At 48.2% G+C, this 27,458-nt stretch overlaps 1 protein-coding gene across 4 annotated transcripts in view; it reads right to left on the reverse strand.

Annotated features, from left to right (window-relative positions):
• Positions 1-167: 167 nt before the first annotated feature.
• tpcn2 (two pore segment channel 2) overlaps positions 168-27,458 on the reverse strand; it is a 28,278-nt gene continuing 987 nt past the window's right edge. For 2 of the 4 annotated variants that reach the window (XM_023953819.2, XM_078944789.1), the window contains exons 2-25: positions 15,879-15,931; positions 13,971-14,047; positions 11,068-11,245; positions 10,874-10,990; positions 10,665-10,771; positions 9,167-9,239; positions 8,899-8,998; positions 8,765-8,830; positions 8,625-8,689; positions 8,416-8,507; positions 8,247-8,328; positions 7,923-8,012; positions 7,736-7,855; positions 7,611-7,670; positions 7,014-7,142; positions 4,582-4,631; positions 4,301-4,385; positions 4,112-4,183; positions 3,961-4,034; positions 3,798-3,900; positions 3,513-3,595; positions 1,521-1,602; positions 1,317-1,408; positions 168-1,241 (exon numbers count right to left, since the gene is read on the reverse strand). In XM_023953819.2, coding sequence (XP_023809587.1) covers positions 1,163-1,241; positions 1,317-1,408; positions 1,521-1,602; positions 3,513-3,595; positions 3,798-3,900; positions 3,961-4,034; positions 4,112-4,183; positions 4,301-4,385; positions 4,582-4,631; positions 7,014-7,142; positions 7,611-7,670; positions 7,736-7,855; positions 7,923-8,012; positions 8,247-8,328; positions 8,416-8,507; positions 8,625-8,689; positions 8,765-8,830; positions 8,899-8,998; positions 9,167-9,239; positions 10,665-10,771; positions 10,874-10,990; positions 11,068-11,245; positions 13,971-14,047; positions 15,879-15,931 — 2,129 coding nt within the window. In that variant the 3' untranslated portion in view covers positions 168-1,162. Of the gene's footprint in view, positions 1,242-1,316; positions 1,409-1,520; positions 1,603-3,512; positions 3,722-3,797; positions 3,901-3,960; positions 4,035-4,111; positions 4,184-4,300; positions 4,386-4,581; positions 4,632-7,013; positions 7,143-7,610; positions 7,671-7,735; positions 7,856-7,922; positions 8,013-8,246; positions 8,329-8,415; positions 8,508-8,624; positions 8,690-8,764; positions 8,831-8,898; positions 8,999-9,166; positions 9,240-10,664; positions 10,772-10,873; positions 10,991-11,067; positions 11,246-13,970; positions 14,048-15,878; positions 15,932-27,458 lie in introns of all 4 variants that reach the window. The other 2 variants (XM_078944788.1, XM_078944787.1) reach the window with 1 other exon arrangement.

A 27,458-nucleotide genomic window follows, 5' to 3' on the forward strand; every position in this document is an offset into this window, starting at 1 on the left:
CTCCACGCAGACGCGCCTCCACGCAGACCCGCCTCCATGCAGATGCTCCAAGAAGAAAACCTTATTCTGTTGTTGTGGTTCGGTCCTCCTGAATTACGACTCGGCTTCATCCAGAAAAAAATCATGGAGTTTGCTGAAAGCAGCAACACAAACACAGAGGACAAAGGTTTCTGTAAAATATTTATTTTACATCCATTGTGTAAACAGCAGCTGCTTTTTTCCTGATAAAATACATTTCAATAAAGTGACATGTTTCCCTTTTGAACCATGTTTGCCAGTAGGTGGTGCTGTAGAGTTCAGAACGGACAGAAATGCTTCGTACTCCCCAAAAAACCCAAATGATAGATTCATTCAGAACCAATGCAGACTAACATATATAATAAACTTTAAGGAACTCTTCTATTTTAATTGAATCTTATTATTGTTTAATCAAATGATGGATTTGATGAAGTCAACTTTGTTTTTTTCTACTGACTTTCAGTCACGTGTTCATGAAGCTTCAGGTGAACCTCAGGTTCCTCTTCATCACTTTCCCATCAGTTTGATGCTTAAACACTACCATGTTCAGATGATCAGTTCTCCATTTTCAAAGGTCAGGATGTTTCTGTGCCAACACCCTCCAGGAGAAAACGCGAGCGGTTCAGAGAAGATGAAAGAACGGTTCCGTTAGTGCGTGATGGCACTTCCTGTGCCACACGGGCTTCCGCGGTTTGGATGGTTACTCATTAAAGTGAAACAGGACTTCTGTTTCAGAACGATGTTCTGAACGAGGGTTTTGGTCGAACATGTTTTAGCTCCAGTTGCTATGGCAACGCTCCGGTTCTCTATGAACACTGGGGGTCTTTTTTGAACATTGTGGATTTTTCAGGGTCAAACGTGGATAAAGGTCACCTGGTCCGGTTCTGCTGCCGACTCACGTCAGAAGAAACGGTCCTTTGCACAAGTTCTGCTGAAAGGCGATGTTCTGGAGTGGTTCCGTCCTTCTGAGCAACGGTTACAAATGCTGCAGGTCTCATCACCCTGAAGGTTGCTGGTTCTGGGGAGGTCTGTCATTTCTGTCTCTGAACCTGGAAGAAGCTCCAGCTGCAGTTTCACCTGCAACCGAAGAACTGCTGCAGCTGGGTTTGGTCTGACTGGGTGGTTCTGGTTCTGGGCGCTGAAGTCACCACTGCAGATGCAGGTGAGGATGTCGGTGAAGCTGACAAAGTAACTCCTCCTCCGTTGGCTCCTGGATCTGCTCCCTGAGGACATCAGGGAGAAAGTCATAAAGTTCTAGAGAACAGGTCCGACATCAGGAAACCTCGGAGCGGAGATACCTGAACATGAGCTGGATGGACGTTTCATACTGGATCTTCTCCACCTCCGTGATGGAGCAGCTGTGACTGCGGTCCCACTTATAGATGAAGTTCTGGCAGGAAAACAGGAGGTTTCAGAGGGAGGAGGAGGAGGAGGAGGAGGGGGAGGAGGAGGAGGAGGAGGGGGAGGAGGAGGAGGGGGAGGAGGAGGGGGAGGATACGCACCTCCAGGATGAGCGCCACAAACAGGTTGACCCACATGACTGAAGAGGTGAGCCACCAACACACGAAGTAGACTTTGGACCATCTGTGAAATCATCATCTTCATCACCACCAATGTCATCATAATCATCATCTTCATCACCACCATCATCATCATCTTCATCACCACCATCCTCATCATCACCACCATCCTCATCATCATCTTCATCACCACCATCGTCATCGTCATTATCATCTTCATCACCACCAATGTCATCATAATCATCATCTTCATCACCACCATCATCATCATCTTCATCACCACCATCCTCATCATCACCATCATCATCATCATCATCATCTTCATCACCACCATCATCATCATCTTCATCACCACCATCATCTTCATCATTATCATCACCATCCTCATCATCATCTTCATCACCACCATCATCATCATTATCATCACCATCATCGTCTTCATCTTCATCACCACCATCCTCATCATCTTCATCACCACCATCCTCATCATCATCTTCATCACCACCATCATCATAATCTTCATCACCACCATCCTCATCATCACCACCATCCTCATCATCATCTTCATCACCACCATCATCATCATCATCATCATCTTCATCACCACCATCATCTTCATCATTATCATCACCATCCTCATCATCATCTTCATCACCACCATCATCATCATCATTATCATCACCATCATCGTCTTCATCTTCATCACCACCATCCTCATCATCTTCATCACCACCATCCTCATCATCATCTTCATCACCACCATCGTCATCTTCATCACCACCATCGTCATCATCTTCATCACCACCATCGTCTTCATCTTCATCACCACCATCATCATCATCTTCATCACCACCATCATCTTCATCATTATCATCACCATCCTCATCATCATCTTCATCACCACCATCATCATCATCATTATCATCACCATCATCGTCATCATCATCATCTTTATCATCACCATCATCATCTTCATCACCACCATCGTCATCTTCATCTTCATCACCACCATCGTCATCATCATCATTTTCATCACCACCATCATCATCTTCATCTTCATCACCACCATCGTCATCATCTTCATCACCACCATCCTCATCATCACCACCATCATCTTCATCTTCATCACCACCATCATCTTCATCATTATCATCACCATCCTCATCATCATCTTCATCACCATCATCATCATCATCATTATCATCATCATCATTTTCATCACCACCATCTTCATCTTCATCACCACCATCGTCATCATCTTCATCACCACCATCCTCATCATCACCACCATCATTTTCATCTTCATCACCACCATCATCTTCATCCTCATCATCACCACCATCATCTTCATCTTCATCACCACCATCATCTTCATCATTATCATCACCATCCTCATCATCATCTTCATCACCACCATTGTCATCATCTTCATCACCACCATCGTCATCTTCATCACCACCATCGTCATCATCTTCATCACCACCATCGTCTTCATCTTCATCACCACCATCATCATCATCTTCATCACCACCATCATCTTCATCATTATCATCACCATCCTCATCATCATCTTCATCACCACCATCATCATCATCATTATCATCACCATCATCGTCATCATCATCATCTTTATCATCACCATCATCATCTTCATCTTCATCACCACCATCGTCATCTTCATCTTCATCACCACCATCGTCATCATCATCATCATTTTCATCACCACCATCATCATCTTCATCTTCATCACCACCATCGTCATCATCTTCATCACCACCATCCTCATCATCACCACCATCATCTTCATCTTCATCACCACCATCATTTTCATCATTATCATCACCATCCTCATCATCATCTTCATCACCACCATCATCATCATCATTATCATCATCATCATCTTCATCACCACCATTGTCATCATCTTCATCTTCATCACCACCGTCATCATCATCAAAGCTGCAGGTGTCTTACTCTGAGGTGTATCTGCTGTAGGCGTCCATGAAGGCCTGCCAGTTGTTGACGATCATGACGTTGTAGAGCAAAATAATCGCCGCCTGACGGAGAAACGCAGAGGAAACGACTCGTCTTTCTGCAGAAACATCATCAGGTCTCCAAGGTTTCTGGTCGTCACAGGTCGACTCTGGAGACCGTCCCTGGTCTAAGAGCACGCCAACCTCACTCTGCTACAGACCGGGCGCAGTGACAGGAGTTTGCTCCGCCCACCTCAAAGGCGTTCTGCAGGTGACGGTTACTCACAGCAAAGTCATCAAAGTTGTTGGGCCAGTAGCCCAGCTGCTCGTAGGTGCCGCACTCCATGCTGGCGTTGGAGACGTTCTGCAGCGCGGTGTTGGACAGCCCACTGAAACACAAAGCAGGCCGTCACCTCTGGTTCCTCCTGAGGAACCTGCAGGAACCTCACCTGATCCCAGGAGGAGGCTTGATGGCGCCTTCAAAGAGCCAGATCCCTAACACCGCAAACACGTAGTACACGACCTGCAGGAGGAAAGGCCACGGCGTGACGACACCAGGACAGCCGGGGAGGATCCGACTGGAACCACAGCAGAACTCACCACCAGAATCCCTGCAAACGCTCGGAGGTTCTTCACCAGGTCCATCAGCGTGCTGGCAACCAAAGCCATGAGCTGCAGGACGAGAACACGGACACGGTCATTGGGAAGACTCCCCTTCAGTGCTGAGGAAGCATCTACGGTCCAGCTGCTGCTGGGAGCTGCAGCAGAGCAGCAGCACTCGGCGAGCACCTTGATGTCCGGGATGATGCGCAGGAAGCGGAAGACGATCAGCATGTTGACCAGACGGACCAGCTCCCAGAGAGACGAGTTACTCCTGCAGACACATGACGTCCATCATAAGCTTCCATGGAAAGCAGCAGACCCACATTCCAGGTCACCATGGCAACCAGGAAACCACAGAGCCTAGAAAGGTCTCATTCTGACATTTCATGTAAATGTAAAGGTTCTGCTAAAAACATCAAAGAGGATTTAAACTGAAGGAAGACTAAAGGCAGAAATGTCAGACTCACTCCACGGGGCTCGGGGGGGTGTACTTGATGAATATGGTGACCTGCAGAACCTTCAAACAAGACAAAACTTTATTACTCATCGCATTTTAACACTGTAAACATCACGAAACAGAAAAACCAAGACAGCTGAGAACGACGGCAACTATGCTAACAAGCGACGGCAACTATGCTAAGCAACGACGGTCACTATGCTAACCAACGACGGCAACTATACTAACCAACGACGGTCACTATGCTAACCAACGACGGCAACTATGCTAAGCAACGACGGGAACTATGCTAAGCAACGACGGCAACTATTCTAACCAACGAAGGCAACTATTCTAACCAACGACGCCAACTATGTTAACCAACGACGGCAACTATGCTAACCAACGACGGCTACTATGCTAACCAACGACGGCAACTATGCTAACCAACGACGGTCACTATGCTAACCAACGACGGCAACTGTGCTAACCAACGACGGCAACTATGCCAAGCAACAACGGCAACTATGCCAACCAACGACGGCTACTATGCTAACCAACGACGGCAACTATGCTAACCAACGACGGTAACTATGCTAACCAACGACGGTCACTATGCTAACCAGCGACGGCAACTGTGCTAACCAACGACGGCAACTATGCCAAGCAACGACGGCAACTATGCCAACCAGCGACGGCAACTATGCTAACCAACGAAGGCAACTATGCTAACCAACGAAGGCAACTATGCTAACCAACGACGGCTACTATGCTAACCAACGACGGCAACTATGCTAACCAACGACGGCAACTATGCTAACCAACGACGGCAACTATGCTAACCAACAGCGGCTACTATGCTAACCAACGACGGCAATTATTCTAACCAACGACGGCAACTATGCTAACCAACGACGGCAACTATGCTAACCAACGACGGCTACTATGTTAACCAACGACGGTAACTATGATAACCAACGACGGCTACTATGCTAACCAACGACGGCAAATATGCTAACCAACGACGGTAACTATGCTAACCAACGACGGTCACTATGCTAACCAACGACGGCAACTATGCTAACCAACGACAGTAACTATGCCAACCAACGACGGTCACTATGCTTACCAACGACGGCACCTATGCTAACCAACGACGGTCACTATGCTAACCAACGATGGTCACTAGGCTAACCAACGACGGTCACTATGCTAACCAACGACGGTCACTATGCTAACCAACGACGGTCACTATGCTAACCAACGATGGTCACTAGGCTAACCAACGACGGTAACTATGCTAACCAACGACGGTCACTATGCTTACCAACGACGGTACCTATGCTAACCAACGACGGCTACTATGCTAACCAACGACGGCAATTATTCTAACCAACGACGGCAACTATGCTTACCAACGACGGCAACTATGCTAACCAACGACGGTAACTATGCTAACCAACGACGGTCACTATGCTTACCAACGACGGCACCTATGCTAACCAACGACGGTCACTATGCTAACCAACGATGGTCACTAGGCTAACCAACGACGGTCACTATGGTAACCAACGACGGTCACTATGCTAACCAACGATGGTCACTATGCTAACCAACGACGGTAACTATGCTAACCAACGACGGTCACTATGCTTACCAACGACGGCACCTATGCTAACCAACGACGGTCACTATGCTAACCAACGATGGTCACTAGGCTAACCAACGACGGTCACTATGCTTACCCACGACGGCACTTATGCTAACCAACGACGGTCACTATGCTAACCAACGATGGTCACTAGGCTAACCAACGACGGTCACTATGCTAACCAACGACGGCAACTATGCTAACCAACGACAGCTACTATGCTAACCAACGACGGCTACTATGCTAACCAACGATGTTCACTATGCTGACCAACGACGGTTACTATGCTGACCAACGACGGTCACTATGCTAACCAACGACGGTCACTATGCTAACCAACAACGGTAAATATGCTAACCAACGACGGTCACTGTGCTAACCAACGACGGTCACTATGCTAACCAAGTGTGGTAACTATGCTAACCAACGACGGCACCTATGCTAACCAACGACAGTCACTATGCTAACCAACGACGGTAACTATGCTACGCAACCACGGTAACTATGCTAACCAACGACGGCAACTATGCTAACCATTGCTAAAGTTAGCTAAAGAGAAGCCTGGCTGATGCTGAAACACTTGGAGGAGTGAGAATGTCGCCTAGTCTGACGCTAAATGAACTAAGGTCTAATTACAGGTAAGAAAACCCCAGGATGCTGCAAAGGCTCAAAGCAGGAACATAATACCTGAGAGCAGGTCTTCCATAAGCTCCTCCTCCCTCCCTTTGCTCACCTGGTCCCACAGGTGACGAGTGAAGAGAATCTCAAAAATGCCTCATGCTAAATGTAAGGAAGGAAGTTAGAGCAAATACCAGCAGCAGGACGGTGAGGACGCCGTCAAAGATGTTGTTCCTGTAGGACAGGTAGCCCCTCCCACCAAAGGCGAAGATCTTCACGCACATCTCCAGCAGGTAGTAGAGGATGAAGCACAGGTTGATGATCTGCAAACACATCAATGATCATTTTTAGGAGACATCAGACCCCAGGACGGAGGGAAGTTGATCCTCTCAAAGTAGAAGCAGGACGAGAAGCTGCTCCTCTGAAGACCCTCTGTGAGGACTGCTGCACCGTTACCCAGCATGCATTTCAGAATGTCTTCATGGTTCCTCAGATTGTCCGTGTTGTCGTTTGTTTCTGCTCCGAACACGCAGAGGTCATGCTTTTGTCTTCAGCTGTGGATGGGTTTGAGGCGTTTCCGTTTCTTCAGGTTAGCGTTAGGACGCATTTGGAGGGACAGTATGACACCCCCCTGTTTCCGGTCAGGGGGGCGCCCCCCACAGCCCTGGCTGCTCCGAGTCGGACCAGCAGCTGGTTCTGGACGAAGGTCCATGAGGTCTGGTGGGGTCTCGGTTTGGTCTAAAGGTGGCAGGGAAGTTCTCCCTGTCCGCCTCAGGTCGCGGGGAACTCACCTCCAGGTTGGAGTTGTTCCGCTCCACCGTGGTCTTCTCGGAGTTCAGCACCAGGACGGTCTGCAACAGATCCAACGGTGAGACAGAGCGACGGCGGCGCTGGCGGCGGCGGGCGCCGTACTTACACAGATGCACATGACGTTGGTGAGCGCCACGGCGTTCCCCAGCACCGTCAGGTAGTAGTGACTGAAGAGCTGCTGCAGCTTCTGCAGGAGGACGCTGCTGTACTGAGGAAGAGGAGGATGCTGCAGAGACAGCAGAGTCAGAGGCGGGAAAGAGGAAGACGCCTGGACTGGGAGGCGGCGGCTTCACCTCTGTGATGCGGTCTTTGTCCAGCTCATCGAACACCTTCTGGAACTGTTCGCGGTCCATGAAGCCCACGTCTGCATGCGCCTGCACCGCCTGAGGACAACAAAGACACCTTTAGCCCCACCCCCCAACCCTGACACAGGTGGGGGGGGCATGCTTGGGGGATGCTGACAAGCTCCGCCTCTTTCAGGCTCCAACTATCTGCAGCTACATCACATCCTAAACCTTCCTTTGGAATGTTTTCAGAACTTCTGCTTTCAAAAGACGAAGGTCAGTGACCCCGTGCACGTGCACACGGGTTTGATGTGCAGGGAGGCGTGGCCTAACCGCGTTGATGGCGGCTCTGTAGTAGCTCTTCATCTTGACTCTGGACATGACCTTCAGCACGGCGTGGACCCTCACCAGGACCCTGATGGAGATGAAGCGCGGTGTTATGAAGGTTTCCATGGAGACGGGGATCCCCGTCGTCATGGCAACTAGCATGTGTGAGTCTCACTGAGCAGAGGCTTGGGTTCTCTGACAGCTGAGGACTTGGAAGGCTGCTCGGATCCCGACCCGCCTCCGGATGATGGACGTCTGCAGCGACATCTGAAACATGGAGAACACTTCAGGGGATCAGAACCTTCAGAATGACGGAAACTGGACCAAGAACCACTGCCAGAACCATCTCAGCCCGCTCCACATGAGAAGGACAGAGTGCCTCACCAGCAGGTATCCTCTGAACTGGTTGTAGATGATTGCGGTCAGCAGATTCATCAGACAGTAGGTTCCTGCAGGCGCAAAACAGAACAGCTCTAAGCACGCCGACGGTCTGGATCCACCTCAGGCCACGCCCCTCAGCTTACCAATCACACTGAAGCTGATGAAGAAGATGGAGTAGGCTCTGTTCTGTGAGTAGGCGGGGATCATCACTGCAACAGAAGAAAGCATGAACCCTCAGAGAACGGAACCTCTCGACCCGGTTCTTCTGGTGCCGTACCGTCAGGGTTGTTGGCTGTGGTGAGCAGAACCAGGAGCGAGGTGATGGACCGCGGCAGGTCTCTGAAGTGCAGCAGCCACTCCTCGTTCTCCTGCTGGTCCTGAACACAAAGACGCCAGTGAGCAGGGGGAGGAGCTTCTGCAGCCACGCCCCTCCGCTACAGAACTACAAGAGTTCTGGGGAAAAAAGGTAAAAACCTGCAGCGCACACACACAAAAACACACACCAACTCAAGCGTACACACGTGCGTGCATGGGCATGAACTCACGGCGGTTTTGGCGAACAGCAGCATGCCGATCATGGTGAAGAGGCAAAGGTGGAGAGCCAGCAACAGAATGACACTGCAGAGAAGGAGAACGGGTTAATTGGAGAACGGGTTAGCCGGTGAACAGGTTAACCGGTGAACAGATAACCCTATGAATAGGTTAACCGGTGAACTGGTTAGCCGGTGAACAGATAACCCTATGAATAGGTTAACCGGTGAACTGGTTAACCGGTGAACAGATAACCCTATGAATAGGTTAACAGGTAAGCCAGTGAACAAGCAAACTGGTGAACGGGCTTTTTAACTTGTTCTGTCCAACAGCTGAGCAAACAGATTAGAGCTGAAGGCTTTTTGTGTTGGACAGGTTTTACTATCACAAAAAGAGGTTATATAGCTTCAAGAAACTAGAGTGTAGATTTGTATAAACCCCTTTTTGTCGTATTATTTTGTATTTATTTGTTACATTTAGTGTGTGTGGGGAGGGAGAGGGGAAGAATGTGAGGGGAGGGTGGAAGAGAGTAAAAGGAAGAAAGGTGAAAAGGTGGGGGATACAAGCACTGATTTGACTAAGTTATTAATTTAAGCTGTAACAATTATACCAGATCTGCTGGAAAGACGAATGTTACATCAAAGGTGAAAATCTGACACTAAGATGAGCGAGAAAAAATCTGTCCATCAATACACTGTAGGTCAGGAGGAGGGATGAAGCAGACAGGGAGCAGTGTGCACGTGCACGTGGGGGTGGAGATACATGCATGCTGCCGACGTGAACCGTGTGTTCATAAAGGGAGCCAGAACCTACCCAGCCAGACCAGCCAGACCAGGAGAGGGGAGGAGAGCCCCCCAGGCCAGAAGCCCCCCCAGCATTCGGACCCAGGCAGCCCGGGAGGGGAGGAGGAGGGGACCGCCCACCCCACCAGCCAGGCACAGAGAGGGCCCCCCTACAGGGGCCCCCCCAATGCCCAGAGGCACAAGCGAACCCAGTGTCCGGCCCCCAGGCCACAAGACAGGAGCGCTTAGCCGTACCAGGCAGCAGCCATGGGGGCCACCGGGCGCCGGACACCGAGACAAAGGCCAGGGACGAAGCCAGGGCCCCGGAACCCATGAGCCGGCCACCACCCGACCGGCGCCCCGTCCCCGCAAGCCAGCCCAGGCACGCGACCCTAGCAACCCAGGGATCGCCACGCACCCGCAGCCACAGCCACCCCCCTAAAACCCGACGCACTACAACCCCCCCCCCCCCGCCATAATATCTGACCCCCCCTCCCCAACCCTCTCAGTGCCCTCCCCTCTCTGTGATGGGGAGGGAAAGCCCCAGAGGGTCCCAACGACCTTTATTAGTTTCTGGTTTCAGTAATAAAGTCCACAGGAAAGTGCATGTCGGTTTTTTCCATCACTGTACAGCAGAACCAGAACCAGATTTGGATCACACAATTGAACCACTAAGCTGAAATCAACAAATTTTGCTCTGAGAGTAAAAAAGTACAAACATGGAGGCTACCTGGCAATCTCTGGCAAAGTCCTCTTGATGCACTTCAGCGTCTTCTTCATCAGGGACGAGTTCTGCAGGAGGAAGAAAGGCCGGAAAAGTCGCCGAACTCTCAGGGTCTGATGAGGAAACAAAGGCAGAGAGGTCACGTATGACCCCCCCACGATGAAAGCTCTGGAAGCTGGGAGATGCCGTTCTGCAGCGAGGAGGAGGGGCCTCACCTCATGACACAGCATGCTGATGGACAACACCCAGTCGATGATGGAGATCGATAGAACCACCATGTAGCTGATCAACCATTTGCATTTCTTAAATTCCTCCCAGCCAATCAAGTAGCTCTGCAGACAAACCAAACGGCGGTGAGGCGGCGGTGGGGCAGTGATCAGTAGGCTTGTGTCCACGAAAGATTGGTTACCTTCATACCAAGATCCAGGCAGAAGATGAGGAGACAGACCATCTCGATACTCTCCGTCAGGCCGCAGGGGGGATTCCAGGGCTCAGATCGGTGCCGGAGGTCCGAAGTCTTGGACAGGGAGGAAGGGCGCTCCACGAAGGCCAGCAACAACACCACTGTGATGGTGGCGGCCAAAACCCTGTGCAGGGGCGGGACCAACGGGAGACTGAGCTGACCAATCAGCGTGGAGACGCTCAGGTCCGTCTGCAGAAACCTACAGTTCCATTTCCTGTGTGGTTCTCAACAGTCACCAAACGTCTGACAAGTTTGGGAAATGAGCCTTAGGTACAAAACAGGGTTCAAGCCATTGTCTGTTTATGAGAACTGAGCTGACAGTGTCACCCCCCCCCCCAATAGAAAATGGTTCATTCCAGCTTCAACCAAATGAAGTCAATTTAAATTTTTCATGAAATGGACACCACCATGTTGGAGCCAAACAGTGTCTGTAAGCAGTGATTGGTCTGATATTTCTACAACATTTCTATGGCAACCATTCTCACCAATCAGGACTGGGCTTGTTGGAAGGCCACACCCCTACCACTTGAAAGTGAACTACACAAAATCTGTCAATCAAATGTTTAAAATGTTGAATGTGGGGCAAGCTCCACCTACTTTTACGTGGGGAGGCCGTGGTTCCGATCAGGGGAAATTGACCTTCAATCGGAAGGTGCAGGTTTGATTCCCGCCTTGCCCACCCATGTGTCAAAGTGACTTTGGGAAAGACACTGAACCCACCTTGCCCCTGGTGGAAGGTTGGCGCCAGTGTTCGGCAGCGGAGCCGCCATCAGTGTGTGACTGGGACTGAAAAGAGCCTTGGGCCTTCGAGGAACGGTAGAAAAGCGCTCTAGAAGTAAACGCCGTTTACCCTTGAGGCCTCTGATTGGTGAGTTTATACCAGGGGTGTCAAACTCATTTTGGTTCGGGGGCCACATTCAGCCCGTCTGATATCAAGTGGGCAGGACCATGAATTAAAAGCAAAATAACAGGTTTGTTTTAGTTTTTTTTACTCAATTTGAAAAAATGCCTCAACCAACATAGTAGCCTAATCACTTGGGGCCAATGGATCTCGGATAAAATTAATTTCAATTAAAAAAAAGTTGGTCTATTTAATTTTATACAGACTGAATATTTTACATCTGACACTGAAGCAATCCAGAAACTTTTCTTTATGGTGAGTCTCTTAGTGCTTCTGAATGTTGTAGTCTTTGAACACTGCAACCTGTTGATGACATGACAAGCATGGGGTTTTGCATTCAGCTTCGTGAAAGAAAGAAAAAAACGTCCATTTTTCCTGGAAATCTCTTCACTTTACTTCACTTTTTGACAACATTTTGGTCATTAGGTATGGAGAGAAATTAGACTCTGTCGGATTTGTGCGTGCGTAAATTAGGATTTGTGCATAAATTTGGATTTGTGCGTGATTTGTTACTCACATAATACGTTTTGTGTATAAGTTAAAAAAATATAAAATGAAAAAAAATACAAAATGCAATTTACAAATTCAACAAATCCGACTGAGTCTAATTTCTCTCCATAATTAGGGTGTCGCTACTGATCATCTTTATAGCAACATAACAGCGGTGAGGCTTCAGGTAACCAAACTGCTTTCTACTTAAACGCAGAGCTGTTATGTTTCGCTTTTGGCACGTGCAGAGATTTGCTGTTTCACCTGTTTTGCCTTTCCTTTGCTCTTCCTAGTGGCAGAATTGCGTATTTCGGTTATTTCTTTAAAAAATCATAACTCGCCACAGGAATGGACTAGAAACTTGCTTTCTTTTTTAACCATCCTTATGATTTTTACTCTTCATGTTTGGGCCGTACTTAACCACCTGGCGGGCCGGATACGGCCCGTGGGCCATATTTTTGACACCCCTGGTTTATACCTTGAATAACCTGAACTACAGAAAATTATGACAAAAATGAGGATCATCAAGAAGATGTTAAAAAACAGACTGGGTTTTCTGACCATCAGAAGGAACTTTTGGCTTCCTGGAGCCAGCAGGTACTTCCTGTTTGGAATGCCAGGGGGGAGGGGGCACTCAGCCCAGTTCTCCTTGACAGTCAGTGGGACAAACGTCAGTGTGACACACTAAACCCTTTCCCGTTTCCTGCTGATTTCCATGGAAACGTCTGCATCCGTCTGTCTGGATCCGGCACTCCATGTGTTTGGTTTCCATGGTGACAGTTGTGACTGTTCAGCACGTTGGAAAATACCAGACCCTTCTCTAAAACCAGCTGGATCCTTCAGAAACTTAAAAAACGGCCCCCTGAGCCATTTTAACACTTCAGTCAGTCAGGATGTAGTAACACCTGAGCCAGGCAGCGCTGCTCTGGTTCTGACATTCTTGGAACTACCGGAACTCTCCAACCGTTGATCCTAATTCCATCAGACCTGAAGCTGCCGTTCTCCGCTCTAGATCTGATGGAATTCCCGTAAACTGTCGAAGAGTTACGTCGTTCAAAGAGCCCGTTTGTCTGCAATGGCTCCGGTGTTCAAGGGTTCATAGAAGAAGCTTTGGATCAGGTTCACGTACCAGAACCGCAGCTCTCTGACATGAGCCGTTAGCCAGAATCCGTTTCTGATTTGCAAACCGGCAGACACACATCTGCTCCCAAGGCGAGTCCTTCGCTTTAGAAACCAATCGTTACGCTGATCCCTCACTGAGTTGACGTAAAGAATGGACGGGACCAGTGAGTCTGATCCAAAAGGGTTCTGGAGCTGGTTTGGGGGCGTGGTCATGGCTGCTTTGGTTTTAAGCTAATCTCTGTGGCACAGAACGACAGTGATGAAGCAGACGGACTCGAACTGCAAACCCATTTCCGGGACCCACGGTGGAAGTTCTGTGTCCAGACGGGGAACGTACCACTGACACAGCCTGGAGTAATAGCATCTGTACATCCGCAGAGAGCCGGAGTCCACGCGGTGGTTGATGGAGCGGTACTGCAGGACACGCCACGGGGAAGGAAGGACCAAAGCGCAGAAGAAGAAAACAAAGGATCCATTAGAAGAACAGCAGGAACAAACCTTCTGTCAAAGGAAGAACCTCCGTGAAGGTGGTGGTCTCCAGCAGTGGTCCCAACCCCCACAGACAGAAAAAAGAACATACGCAACTTCAATTAATTCTGTCAAGTTTCGTTTCTGATACTAAAGGAAGTTCTCTTTTGATTCTACTGGATTCTGTTCTACACACATGTGTCTGTCTTGACGGGTCACATGACTTTAATCAGTCGCTCGGACCGCTAAGTCAGTAGCACACCGCTTAAAAGCCATCCAAACCAAACAATGAAAGGTATTTGGACAGTTTCTTTCAGGAGAAAAGAGTCAGAGAGCAAACCGACGAAGAGTCTTCACAGAAACATCCAACCAGGAGTTTCCTCCGAATATGGATTTCTCCAATGTTTCACACGCAGATGATGAAGATGCAGACGCGGTGGATTCACCTTTACTTTCAGGTTTAGAAAACAGCAGTTTCTGACGTTTGTTAGCTGCACAATATACCGCAAATGGATCGTTATCGCAATATCAAGCTGTGCAATACGCATATCGCAAAAGACGGTGAAGATTGCAATAAATGGTTACAATAAATGTGCTAAAACAATCTTCTGACAACTTGAAGCATTTAACGGATCAAATAGATCCCTTTATGCATTTGACCAAAGGAGCCTTTATGTTAGATGGACGACGGTCATTTGGAGTATAATTATTAAACTGCTGCATTGAAATGGGAATTATGTTTTTGGTTGTTTTGCTCTTTGTTTATGTAAATTTTATCGTTGTCACAATACTAATCACCGACATCGCATATCCCGAGTTTTCCTCATGTCGTGCAGTCCTAACGTTTGTATCATTTTATTTTGTTGATTTAGCCGTCACACCTTAGCGGCTAAAGTTAGCTTCCAGTTGTTAGCATCCACTTTGAGGTTAAAGGTTAAATCTTCATCACAAAGTCTACGTTTAAAGCAGCCGCAAACATTTGACAGAGAATGAAGATTCAATCAAATAAAGTTGCTTCTGATTTGTGGAAACTTAAAAGAACATTTATGAATTTTCCAAAAGCAAAAGAGAATCAGGCAGAAACTTCAGTCCAGAAAATGTTCCTGTGTTAAAAACAAAATACACAATTAATCAGGGTTTATGGAAAACCAAAAATGAAAAATGATGATCTGGGTTGAGAAAAATATTCTACAGAAAAACTGTTTCTTTTGTTGATAGTCAGAAACAACTTTGTTTGATTGAATGTTTGTCATCAGTCAATAAAAATGAAAATCTACTCATGTTTTCAGATTGTTTCAGACTACATTTCCTGCTGTAGCATTTTAATTTAAAAAAACGGAAGTTTAAAAATATGAAACATGTTTGGACCGGTCCGCAGCCTGAAAAAGCTTGGAGACCCCGGGTCTACAGCAACCCGCCCTTTGGTTCAGGGGGGGTAGCTGTAGACCATAAACGTCTTCGTATGAAGACGTTTTCCGGCGGCGTTTGGATGATGTCATCTGCAGCAGCGGAGGGCGGAGTTTCCATGTGGAACATTCTCAAAGAGTTTCCTGTCGTCAGCGTTTGGACTCAAACCACAAACGGTGCAGGAACACCTCCCTCTGTACGGTCCGATACCGGTCTTTGTTCTGACGTTGCAGCAGTTCTCAGAGATTATTGGATCTGTGAGGAGAACCTGGATCTGGAGAACCGAGACCCACAGACCCTAGACCCACCAGAAAACCTCTGACAAACATCAACACAAACCCTGGAGAGCACAACCAGAACCTGCACTCACGTGGATGGCATCCTCAATGAAGACCACGGCCTGCTGGAGGTACAGGTCCTCATCTGTGGAGACACAGCAGAGCGTCAGACAGAGCAAAACAGGAAATGACCTCAACGCCTGGTCTCCATCACCTCAAAGCGCCCTTTGGCTGATTTTCAGGCCGGTCAAACCTTCAAGTGAATAGATGTGAGCAAAATATTCAGTCAGCAAGACGCCATCATATCCGCTTCAACCAAACGCCACCAGGTCAACTTCAACCTAGGGCTGTGACGATAACCGCATCACCGCATCACCGCGCGTTTTGTTTTTTTAAGTTTTGCATATGGCGCGTGAATGGAGCTATAATAAACACATTGAACACATTCATCTTTCCTGATAATTGACTTTTTCTGCTAGTCCTGTGTTCAGACTTTCCTTCTTTCTTTCAGACTGTTTTCTCCTTCTCTCCCACCGTGCTCTCAGTGCCTCCGCGCTGCACGTGCCACGCTGCTCCCTTTACACACTGGAGCTCGCTTTCAGAAGCACACAAACTCATTCTACAACAGAAGTTTTCGTCTCGCGAGAAATTTATGACAAATTTACTGCGTTCTAATTGTTAATTTACATTGTTTTCATTTCCGTTTCAAGCTGCGTGCGTTCTTAAGGGCGCGCGACACGGCCGCCCGCCGGAGGATTTTGTGTGTGTAGGGAGGGGGGGGGTTATTAGGGTTCACCTTCACTCCAAACATGAACGCGCGCTGTTAGATTTCCATGAATATCACTATATGTTTTGTTTGGGAACTATTTTTTGCAGCGTAACGTTACGTGTCTGTATAAACAAAGGCGGAGCCTCCTGCTCCGTGTTCTTCATGGCTACCGGAAAAGTGACAAAGTGTCTGCAGTCTGTTTATTACTGGGCAATATTTAATATTCTGAGAAAATGTGTGTGCCAAAGAGCACAGGTGAAGGCTCGCGTGCAGCTAGAGAGCGGTCCGCTGCAGAGGGATCAACACACACCACCAACACACATGTGCGCACCTTGCTCCTCCTACATGCAGCGCTGACCCACACAGTCACAGTCAATCCACAACACCTATATGGGCTTTATATATAGTTAGTTCATTAGTTTGGTAGTAGTTAGTTGTTACTGTTATTTTATAATAAAGAATACTACGTTGTAATTGTATTTATTTCTGATGCGGCCGCCGGGGGATTTTTTTTTGGGGGGGGGGGGGGGGGGGGGGCTGCGGTTAACCGCGACACCACGCCCCCTGGTGGTTCATCACCGCGGTGATGAAAAATCCGACACCGTCACAGCTCTACTTCAACCAAACGCCATCAGGTCAACTTCAACCAAACGCCATCAGGTCAACTTCAACCAAACACCATCAGGTCAACTTCAACCAAACGCCATCAGGTCAACTTCAACCAAACGCCATCAGGTCAACTTCAACCAAACACCATCAGGTCAACTTCATCCAAACACCATCAGGTCAACTTCAACCAAACACCATCAGGTCAACTTCATCCAAACACCATCAGGTCAACTTCAACCAAACACCATCAGGTCAACTTCAACCAAACACCATCAGGTCAACTTCAACCAAACACCATCAGGTCAACTTCAACCAAACACCATCAGGTCAGCTTCATCCAAACGCCATCAGGTCCGCTTCATCCAAACGCCATCAGGTCAACTTCAACCAAACGCCATCAGGTCAACTTCAACCAAACACCTTCAGGTCAGCTTCATCCAAACACCATCAGGTCAACTTCAACCAAACACCATCAGGTCAACTTCAACTAATCACCATCAGGTCAGCTTCATCCAAACACCATCAGGTCAGCTTCAACCAAACACCATCAGGTCAGCTTCAACCAAACACCATCAGGTCAACTTCAACCAAACGCCATCAGGTCAGCTTCAACCAAACGTCATCAGGTCAACTTCAACCAAACACCATCAGGTCAACTTCAACCAAACGCCATCAGGTCAGCTTCATCCAAACACCATCAGGTCAACTTCAACCAAACACCATCAGGTCAGCTTGAATCCAAACACCATCAGGTCAACTTCAACCAAACGCCATCAGGTCAACTTCAACCAAACACCATCAGGTCAACTTCAACCAAACGCCATCAGGTCAACTTCAACCAAACGCCATCAGGTCAACTTCAACCAAACACCATCAGGTCAACTTCATCCAAACACCATCAGGTCAACTTCAACCAAACACCATCAGGTCAACTTCATCCAAACACCATCAGGTCAACTTCAACCAAACACCATCAGGTCAACTTCAACCAAACACCATCAGGTCAACTTCAACCAAACACCATCAGGTCAACTTCAACCAAACACCATCAGGTCAGCTTCATCCAAACGCCATCAGGTCCGCTTCATCCAAACGCCATCAGGTCAACTTCAACCAAACGCCATCAGGTCAACTTCAACCAAACACCTTCAGGTCAGCTTCATCCAAACACCATCAGGTCAACTTCAACCAAACACCATCAGGTCAACTTCAACTAATCACCATCAGGTCAGCTTCATCCAAACACCATCAGGTCAGCTTCAACCAAACACCATCAGGTCAGCTTCAACCAAACACCATCAGGTCAACTTCAACCAAACGCCATCAGGTCAGCTTCAACCAAACGTCATCAGGTCAACTTCAACCAAACACCATCAGGTCAACTTCAACCAAACGCCATCAGGTCAGCTTCATCCAAACACCATCAGGTCAACTTCAACCAAACACCATCAGGTCAGCTTGAATCCAAACACCATCAGGTCAACTTCAACCAAACGCCATCAGGTCAGCTTCAACCAAACACCATCAGGTCAACTTCAACCAAACACCATCAGGTCAACTTCAACCAAACACCATCAGGTCAGCTTCAACCAAACACCATCAGGTCAACTTCAACCAAACGCCATCAGGTCAGCTTCAACCAAACGTCATCAGGTCAACTTCAACCAAACACCATCAGGTCAACTTCAACCAAACGCCATCAGGTCAGCTTCATCCAAACACCATCAGGTCAACTTCAACCAAACACCATCAGGTCAGCTTGAATCCAAACACCATCAGGTCAACTTCAACCAAACGCCATCAGGTCAGCTTCAACCAAACACCATCAGGTCAACTTCAACCAAACACCATCAGGTCAACTTCAACCAAACACCATCAGGTCAGCTTCAACCAAACACCATCAGGTCAACTTCAACCAAACGCCATCAGGTCAGCTTCAACCAAACGTCATCAGGTCAACTTCAACCAAACACCATCAGGTCAACTTCAACCAAACGCCATCAGGTCAACTTCAACCAAACACCATCAGGTCAACTTCAACCAAACGCCATCAGGTCAACTTCAACCAAACGCCATCAGGTCAGCTTCAACCAAACGTCATCAGGTCAACTTCAACCAAACACCATCAAGTCAACTTCAACCAAACGCCATCAGGTCAACTTCAACCAAACACCATCAGGTCAACTTCAACTAATCACCATCAGGTCAGCTTCATCCAAACACCATCAGGTCAGCTTCAACCAAACACCATCAGGTCAGCTTCAACCAAACACCATCAGGTCAACTTCATCCAAACACCATCAGGTCAGCTTCAACCAAACACCATCAGGTCAACTTCAACCAAACACCATCAGGTCAACTTCAACCAAACACCATCAGGTCAGCTTCAACCAAACACCATCAGGTCAACTTCAACCAAACGCCATCAGGTCAGCTTCAACCAAACGTCATCAGGTCAACTTCAACCAAACACCATCAGGTCAGCTTCAACCAAACACCATCAGGTCAACTTCAACCAAACGCCATCAGGTCAGCTTCAACCAAACGTCATCAGGTCAACTTCAACCAAACACCATCAAGTCAACTTCAACCAAACGCCATCAGGTCAACTTCAACCAAACACCATCAGGTCAACTTCAACTAATCACCATCAGGTCAGCTTCATCCAAACACCATCAGGTCAGCTTCAACCAAACACCATCAGGTCAGCTTCAACCAAACACCATCAGGTCAACTTCATCCAAACACCATCAGGTCAACTTCATCCAAACGCCATCAGGTCAACTTCATCCAAACGCCATCAGGTCAACTTCATCCAAACGCCATCAGGTCAACTTCAACCAAACACCATCAGGTCAGCTTCATCCAAACACCATCAGGTCAACTTCATCCAAACGCCATCAGGTCAACTTCATCCAAACGCCATCAGGTCAGCTTCAACCAAACACCATCAGGTCAACTTCAACCAAACGCCATCAGGTCAACTTCAACCAAACACCATCAGGGCAGCTTCAACCAAACACCATCAGGTCAGCTTCAACCAAACACCATCAGGTCAGCTTCAACCAAACACCATCAGGTCAACTTCAACCAAACACCATCAGGTCAGCTTCATCCAAACGCCATCAGGTCCGCTTCATCCAAACGCCATCAGGTCAGCTTCATCCAAACGCCATCAGGTCCGCTTCATCCAAACGCCATCAGGTCAGCTTCATCCAAACGCCATCAGGTCCGCTTCATCCAAACGCCATCAGGTCAGCTTCATCCAAACGACATCAGGTCAACTTCAACCAAACACCATCAGGTCAACTTCAACCAAACACCATCAGGTCAACTTCAACCAAACACCATCAGGTCAACTTCAACCAAACACCATCAGGTCAGCTTCAACCAAACACCATCAGGTCAACTTCAACCAAACGACATCAGGTCAACTTCAACCAAACACCATCAGGTCAACTTCAACCAAACACCATCAGGTCAACTTCAACCAAACACCATCAGGTCAACTTCAACCAAACACCATCAGGTCAGCTTCAACCAAACACCATCAGGTCAACTTCAACCAAACGCCATCAGGTCAGCTTCAACCAAACACCATCAGGTCAACTTCAACCAAACGCCATCAGGTCAACTTCAACCAAACGCCATCAGGTTAACTTCAACCAAACGTCACCAGGCAGGATGTTCACTCAATCCGCCTGACAGCTGGCAGTGGGGGGACATCATGACCGCCTCAGTTAGGAATTGAACCTCAAACACCATCAGGTCAACTTCAACTAATCACCATCAGGTCAGCTTCAACCAAACGCCATCAGGTCAGCTTCAACCAAACGCCATCAGGTCAACTTCAACCAAACACCATCAGGTCAACTTCAACCAAACACCATCAGGTCAACTTCAACCAAACGCCATCAGGTCAGCTTCAACCAAACGCCATCAAGTCAGCTTCAACCAAACACCATCAGGTCAACTTCAACCAAACACCATCAGGTCAACTTCAACCAAACGCCATCAGGTCAACTTCAACCAAACACCATCAGGTCAGCTTCAACCAAACACCATCAGGTCAACTTCAACCAAACGACATCAGGTCAACTTCAACCAAACACCATCAGGTCAACTTCAACCAAACACCATCAGGTCAACTTCAACCAAACACCATCAGGTCAACTTCAACCAAACACCATCAGGTCAGCTTCAACCAAACACCATCAGGTCAACTTCAACCAAACGCCATCAGGTCAGCTTCAACCAAACACCATCAGGTCAACTTCAACCAAACGCCATCAGGTCAACTTCAACCAAACGCCATCAGGTTAACTTCAACCAAACGTCACCAGGCAGGATGTTCACTCAATCCGCCTGACAGCTGGCAGTGGGGGGACATCATGACCGCCTCAGTTAGGAATTGAACCTCAAACACCATCAGGTCAACTTCAACTAATCACCATCAGGTCAGCTTCAACCAAACGCCATCAGGTCAGCTTCAACCAAACGCCATCAGGTCAACTTCAACCAAACACCATCAGGTCAACTTCAACCAAACACCATCAGGTCAACTTCAACCAAACGCCATTAGGTCAGCTTCAACCAAACGCCATCAAGTCAGCTTCAACCAAACACCATCAGGTCAACTTCAACCAAACACCATCAGGTCAACTTCAACCAAACGCCATCAGGTCAACTTCAACCAAACGCCATCAGGTTAACTTCAACCAAACGTCACCAGGCAGGATGTTCACTCAATCCGCCTGACAGCTGGCAGTGGGGGGACATCATGACCGCCTCAGTTAGGAATTGAACCTCAAACACCATCAGGTCAACTTCAACTAATCACCATCAGGTCAGCTTCATCCAAACACCATCAGGTCAGCTTCAACCAAACACCATCAGGTCAGCTTCAACCAAACACCATCAGGTCAACTTCAACCAAACGCCATCAGGTCAGCTTCAACCAAACGTCATCAGGTCAACTTCAACCAAACACCATCAGGTCAACTTCAACCAAACGCCATCAGGTCAGCTTCATCCAAACACCATCAGGTCAACTTCAACCAAACACCATCAGGTCAGCTTGAATCCAAACACCATCAGGTCAACTTCAACCAAACGCCATCAGGTCAGCTTCAACCAAACACCATCAGGTCAACTTCAACCAAACACCATCAGGTCAACTTCAACCAAACACCATCAGGTCAGCTTCAACCAAACACCATCAGGTCAACTTCAACCAAACGCCATCAGGTCAGCTTCAACCAAACGTCATCAGGTCAACTTCAACCAAACACCATCAGGTCAACTTCAACCAAACGCCATCAGGTCAGCTTCATCCAAACACCATCAGGTCAACTTCAACCAAACACCATCAGGTCAGCTTGAATCCAAACACCATCAGGTCAACTTCAACCAAACGCCATCAGGTCAGCTTCAACCAAACACCATCAGGTCAACTTCAACCAAACACCATCAGGTCAACTTCAACCAAACACCATCAGGTCAGCTTCAACCAAACACCATCAGGTCAACTTCAACCAAACGCCATCAGGTCAGCTTCAACCAAACGTCATCAGGTCAACTTCAACCAAACACCATCAGGTCAACTTCAACCAAACGCCATCAGGTCAACTTCAACCAAACACCATCAGGTCAACTTCAACCAAACGCCATCAGGTCAACTTCAACCAAACGCCATCAGGTCAGCTTCAACCAAACGTCATCAGGTCAACTTCAACCAAACACCATCAAGTCAACTTCAACCAAACGCCATCAGGTCAACTTCAACCAAACACCATCAGGTCAACTTCAACTAATCACCATCAGGTCAGCTTCATCCAAACACCATCAGGTCAGCTTCAACCAAACACCATCAGGTCAGCTTCAACCAAACACCATCAGGTCAACTTCATCCAAACACCATCAGGTCAGCTTCAACCAAACACCATCAGGTCAACTTCAACCAAACACCATCAGGTCAACTTCAACCAAACACCATCAGGTCAGCTTCAACCAAACACCATCAGGTCAACTTCAACCAAACGCCATCAGGTCAGCTTCAACCAAACGTCATCAGGTCAACTTCAACCAAACACCATCAGGTCAGCTTCAACCAAACACCATCAGGTCAACTTCAACCAAACGCCATCAGGTCAGCTTCAACCAAACGTCATCAGGTCAACTTCAACCAAACACCATCAAGTCAACTTCAACCAAACGCCATCAGGTCAACTTCAACCAAACACCATCAGGTCAACTTCAACTAATCACCATCAGGTCAGCTTCATCCAAACACCATCAGGTCAGCTTCAACCAAACACCATCAGGTCAGCTTCAACCAAACACCATCAGGTCAACTTCATCCAAACACCATCAGGTCAACTTCATCCAAACGCCATCAGGTCAACTTCATCCAAACGCCATCAGGTCAACTTCATCCAAACGCCATCAGGTCAACTTCAACCAAACACCATCAGGTCAGCTTCATCCAAACACCATCAGGTCAACTTCATCCAAACGCCATCAGGTCAACTTCATCCAAACGCCATCAGGTCAGCTTCAACCAAACACCATCAGGTCAACTTCAACCAAACGCCATCAGGTCAACTTCAACCAAACACCATCAGGGCAGCTTCAACCAAACACCATCAGGTCAGCTTCAACCAAACACCATCAGGTCAGCTTCAACCAAACACCATCAGGTCAACTTCAACCAAACACCATCAGGTCAGCTTCATCCAAACGCCATCAGGTCCGCTTCATCCAAACGCCATCAGGTCAGCTTCATCCAAACGCCATCAGGTCCGCTTCATCCAAACGCCATCAGGTCAGCTTCATCCAAACGCCATCAGGTCAACTTCAACCAAACACCATCAGGTCAACTTCAACCAAACACCATCAGGTCAGCTTCAACCAAACACCATCAGGTCAACTTCAACCAAACACCATCAGGTCAACTTCAACCAAACGCCATCAGGTCAGCTTCAACCAAACGTCATCAGGTCAACTTCATCCAAACGCCATCAGGTCAGCTTCAACCAAACACCATCAGGTCAACTTCAACCAAACGCCATCAGGTCCGCTTCATCCAAACGCCATCAGGTCCGCTTCATCCAAACGCCATCAGGTCAGCTTCATCCAAACGACATCAGGTCAACTTCAACCAAACACCATCAGGTCAACTTCAACCAAACACCATCAGGTCAACTTCAACCAAACACCATCAGGTCAACTTCAACCAAACACCATCAGGTCAGCTTCAACCAAACACCATCAGGTCAACTTCAACCAAACGACATCAGGTCAACTTCAACCAAACACCATCAGGTCAACTTCAACCAAACACCATCAGGTCAACTTCAACCAAACACCATCAGGTCAACTTCAACCAAACACCATCAGGTCAGCTTCAACCAAACACCATCAGGTCAACTTCAACCAAACGCCATCAGGTCAGCTTCAACCAAACACCATCAGGTCAACTTCAACCAAACGCCATCAGGTCAACTTCAACCAAACGCCATCAGGTTAACTTCAACCAAACGTCACCAGGCAGGATGTTCACTCAATCCGCCTGACAGCTGGCAGTGGGGGGACATCATGACCGCCTCAGTTAGGAATTGAACCTCAAACACCATCAGGTCAACTTCAACTAATCACCATCAGGTCAGCTTCAACCAAACGCCATCAGGTCAGCTTCAACCAAACGCCATCAGGTCAACTTCAACCAAACACCATCAGGTCAACTTCAACCAAACACCATCAGGTCAACTTCAACCAAACGCCATCAGGTCAGCTTCAACCAAACGCCATCAAGTCAGCTTCAACCAAACACCATCAGGTCAACTTCAACCAAACACCATCAGGTCAACTTCAACCAAACGCCATCAGGTCAACTTCAACCAAACGCCATCAGGTTAACTTCAACCAAACGTCACCAGGCAGGATGTTCACTCAATCCGCCTGACAGCTGGCAGTGGGGGGACATCATGACCGCCTCAGTTAGGAATTGAACCTCAAACACCATCAGGTCAACTTCAACTAATCACCATCAGGTCAGCTTCATCCAAACACCATCAGGTCAGCTTCAACCAAACACCATCAGGTCAGCTTCAACCAAACACCATCAGGTCAACTTCATCCAAACACCATCAGGTCAACTTCATCCAAACGCCATCAGGTCAACTTCATCCAAACGCCATCAGGTCAACTTCAACCAAATACCATCAGGTCAGCTTCATCCAAACACCATCAGGTCAACTTCATCCAAACGCCATCAGGTCAGCTTCAACCAAACACCATCAGGTCAGCTTCAACCAAACACCATCAGGTCAACTTCAACCAAACGCCATCAGGTCAACTTCAACCAAACACCATCAGGGCAGCTTCAACCAAACACCATCAGGTCAGCTTCAACCAAACACCATCAGGTCAGCTTCATCCAAACGCCATCAGGTCCGCTTCATCCAAACGCCATCAGGTCAGCTTCATCCAAACGCCATCAGGTCCGCTTCATCCAAACGCCATCAGGTCAGCTTCATCCAAACGCCATCAGGTCAGCTTCAACCAAACACCATCAGGTCAACTTCAACCAAACACCATCAGGTCAGCTTCAACCAAACGCCATCAGGTCAGCTTCAACCAAACGCCATCAGGTCAACTTCAACCAAACACCATCAGGTCAACTTCAACCAAACACCATCAGGTCAGCTTCAACCAAACGCCATCAGGTCAGCTTCAACCAAACGCCATCAGGTCAACTTCAACCAAACACCATCAGGTCAACTTCAACCAAACACCATCAGGTCAGCTTCAACCAAACGCCATCAAGTCAGCTTCAACCAAACACCATCAGGTCAACTTCAACCAAACACCATCAGGTCAACTTCAACCAAACACCATCAGGTCAACTTCAACCAAACACCATCAGGTCAACTTCAATCAAACACCATCAGGTCAACTTCAACCAAACGCCATCAGGTTAACTTCAACCAAACGTCACCAGGCAGGATGTTCACTCAATCCGCCTGACAGCTGGCAGTGGGGGGACATCATGACCGCCTCAGTTAGGAATTGAACCTCAAACGCCATCATGTTGTTCAGCCCCCTGACGTTCCCAACAGGAAGTAACTGCTGGCTCCAGGAACCCAAAGTCTCTTAGACGTCTATAGAGAAATAACCAGCTGTTCTGCAGTCATTCTATTGGTCAGAAGAACCGTTCTGGATCTGATACCTGAACGTTGGAGGCGGGGCCTGCTGGCCTAAACCACTCCCTCCAGTTCTCTAACAGAGTCGATCATCTGAACCTGGAGCTCATGTGAACCTTCACAGCAGCTTCAGGGCGACTGGAGAGTCAGCACGCCACAGCGAGATGAGTCATGAGGGTGTGGGGGGCCGGTGACAAGTTGCAAACACATGCATGTTGACAGCTGCATGCACGCACACGCTCGTGCAGACACACGCTCGTGCACGCATGCTCATGCGCGCACGCTCGTGCACGCACGCTCGTGCACACGCGCTCGTACACACACACAGGTGTGTTTCCATTTCTGCCTCATGCTGTGAAGCTAAACTTCACTTAAATCTTTGATCCCTTGAAACTTTGAGGTTCTTTCACTTCAACCACATTTTCAAGAACAGGAAAACTCGTAGAACCGGTTCAGTTTCATTATAATAATAGTGGATTAGATTTATCTGGTCTTTTCCAGACGCTCAGAGTTCTTCCAACGTGTCCGTTATTCATTCATACTTGGTGATGGTAGCTACGGATGTACCACAGCTGCCCTGGGGCAGACGCATAGAGGCGTGGCTACCAGTTGGCGCCTACGGCCCCTCTGACCATCACCCGGACATCCATACATTCACGCACCAGTGGAACTGCACTGGAGGCGGGGGGGGGGGGGGGGGGGGGGGGGGGGGTATCTAGCCCAAGGACAGTTTGCTGGGGGGAGCGGGGATTGAACCACCGACCCTTCAATCACTGCACGACCTGCTCAACCGCCTGAGCCACTGCCGCCCATTTCAGACTGACTCTGGATCCGGACCGAAGAACCAGTTCAGAATTTTCAGACTGACTCTGGATCCGGACCGTAGAACCAGTTCAGAATTTTCAGACTGACTCTGGATCCGGACCGTACCACCATCCAGTCTCTAACGGGATCAAAGCGACCGGAGCGGGTTTCCTGGTTCCTGACTTAACAATGATCTGGAATGGATCCACCACATCCATCCCATGAAGGAACCAGGAGAGACAGACGGGCAGCTCAGACTCCAGGCCCACCGGGTCAGAACACTTGCA

This window comes from Oryzias latipes, chromosome 3 (genome assembly GCF_053564925.1).
Source record: "Oryzias latipes strain Hd-rR chromosome 3, Olatipes_Hd-rR_3.1".
In the NCBI taxonomy this organism is placed as follows: domain Eukaryota; kingdom Metazoa; phylum Chordata; class Actinopteri; order Beloniformes; family Adrianichthyidae; genus Oryzias; species Oryzias latipes.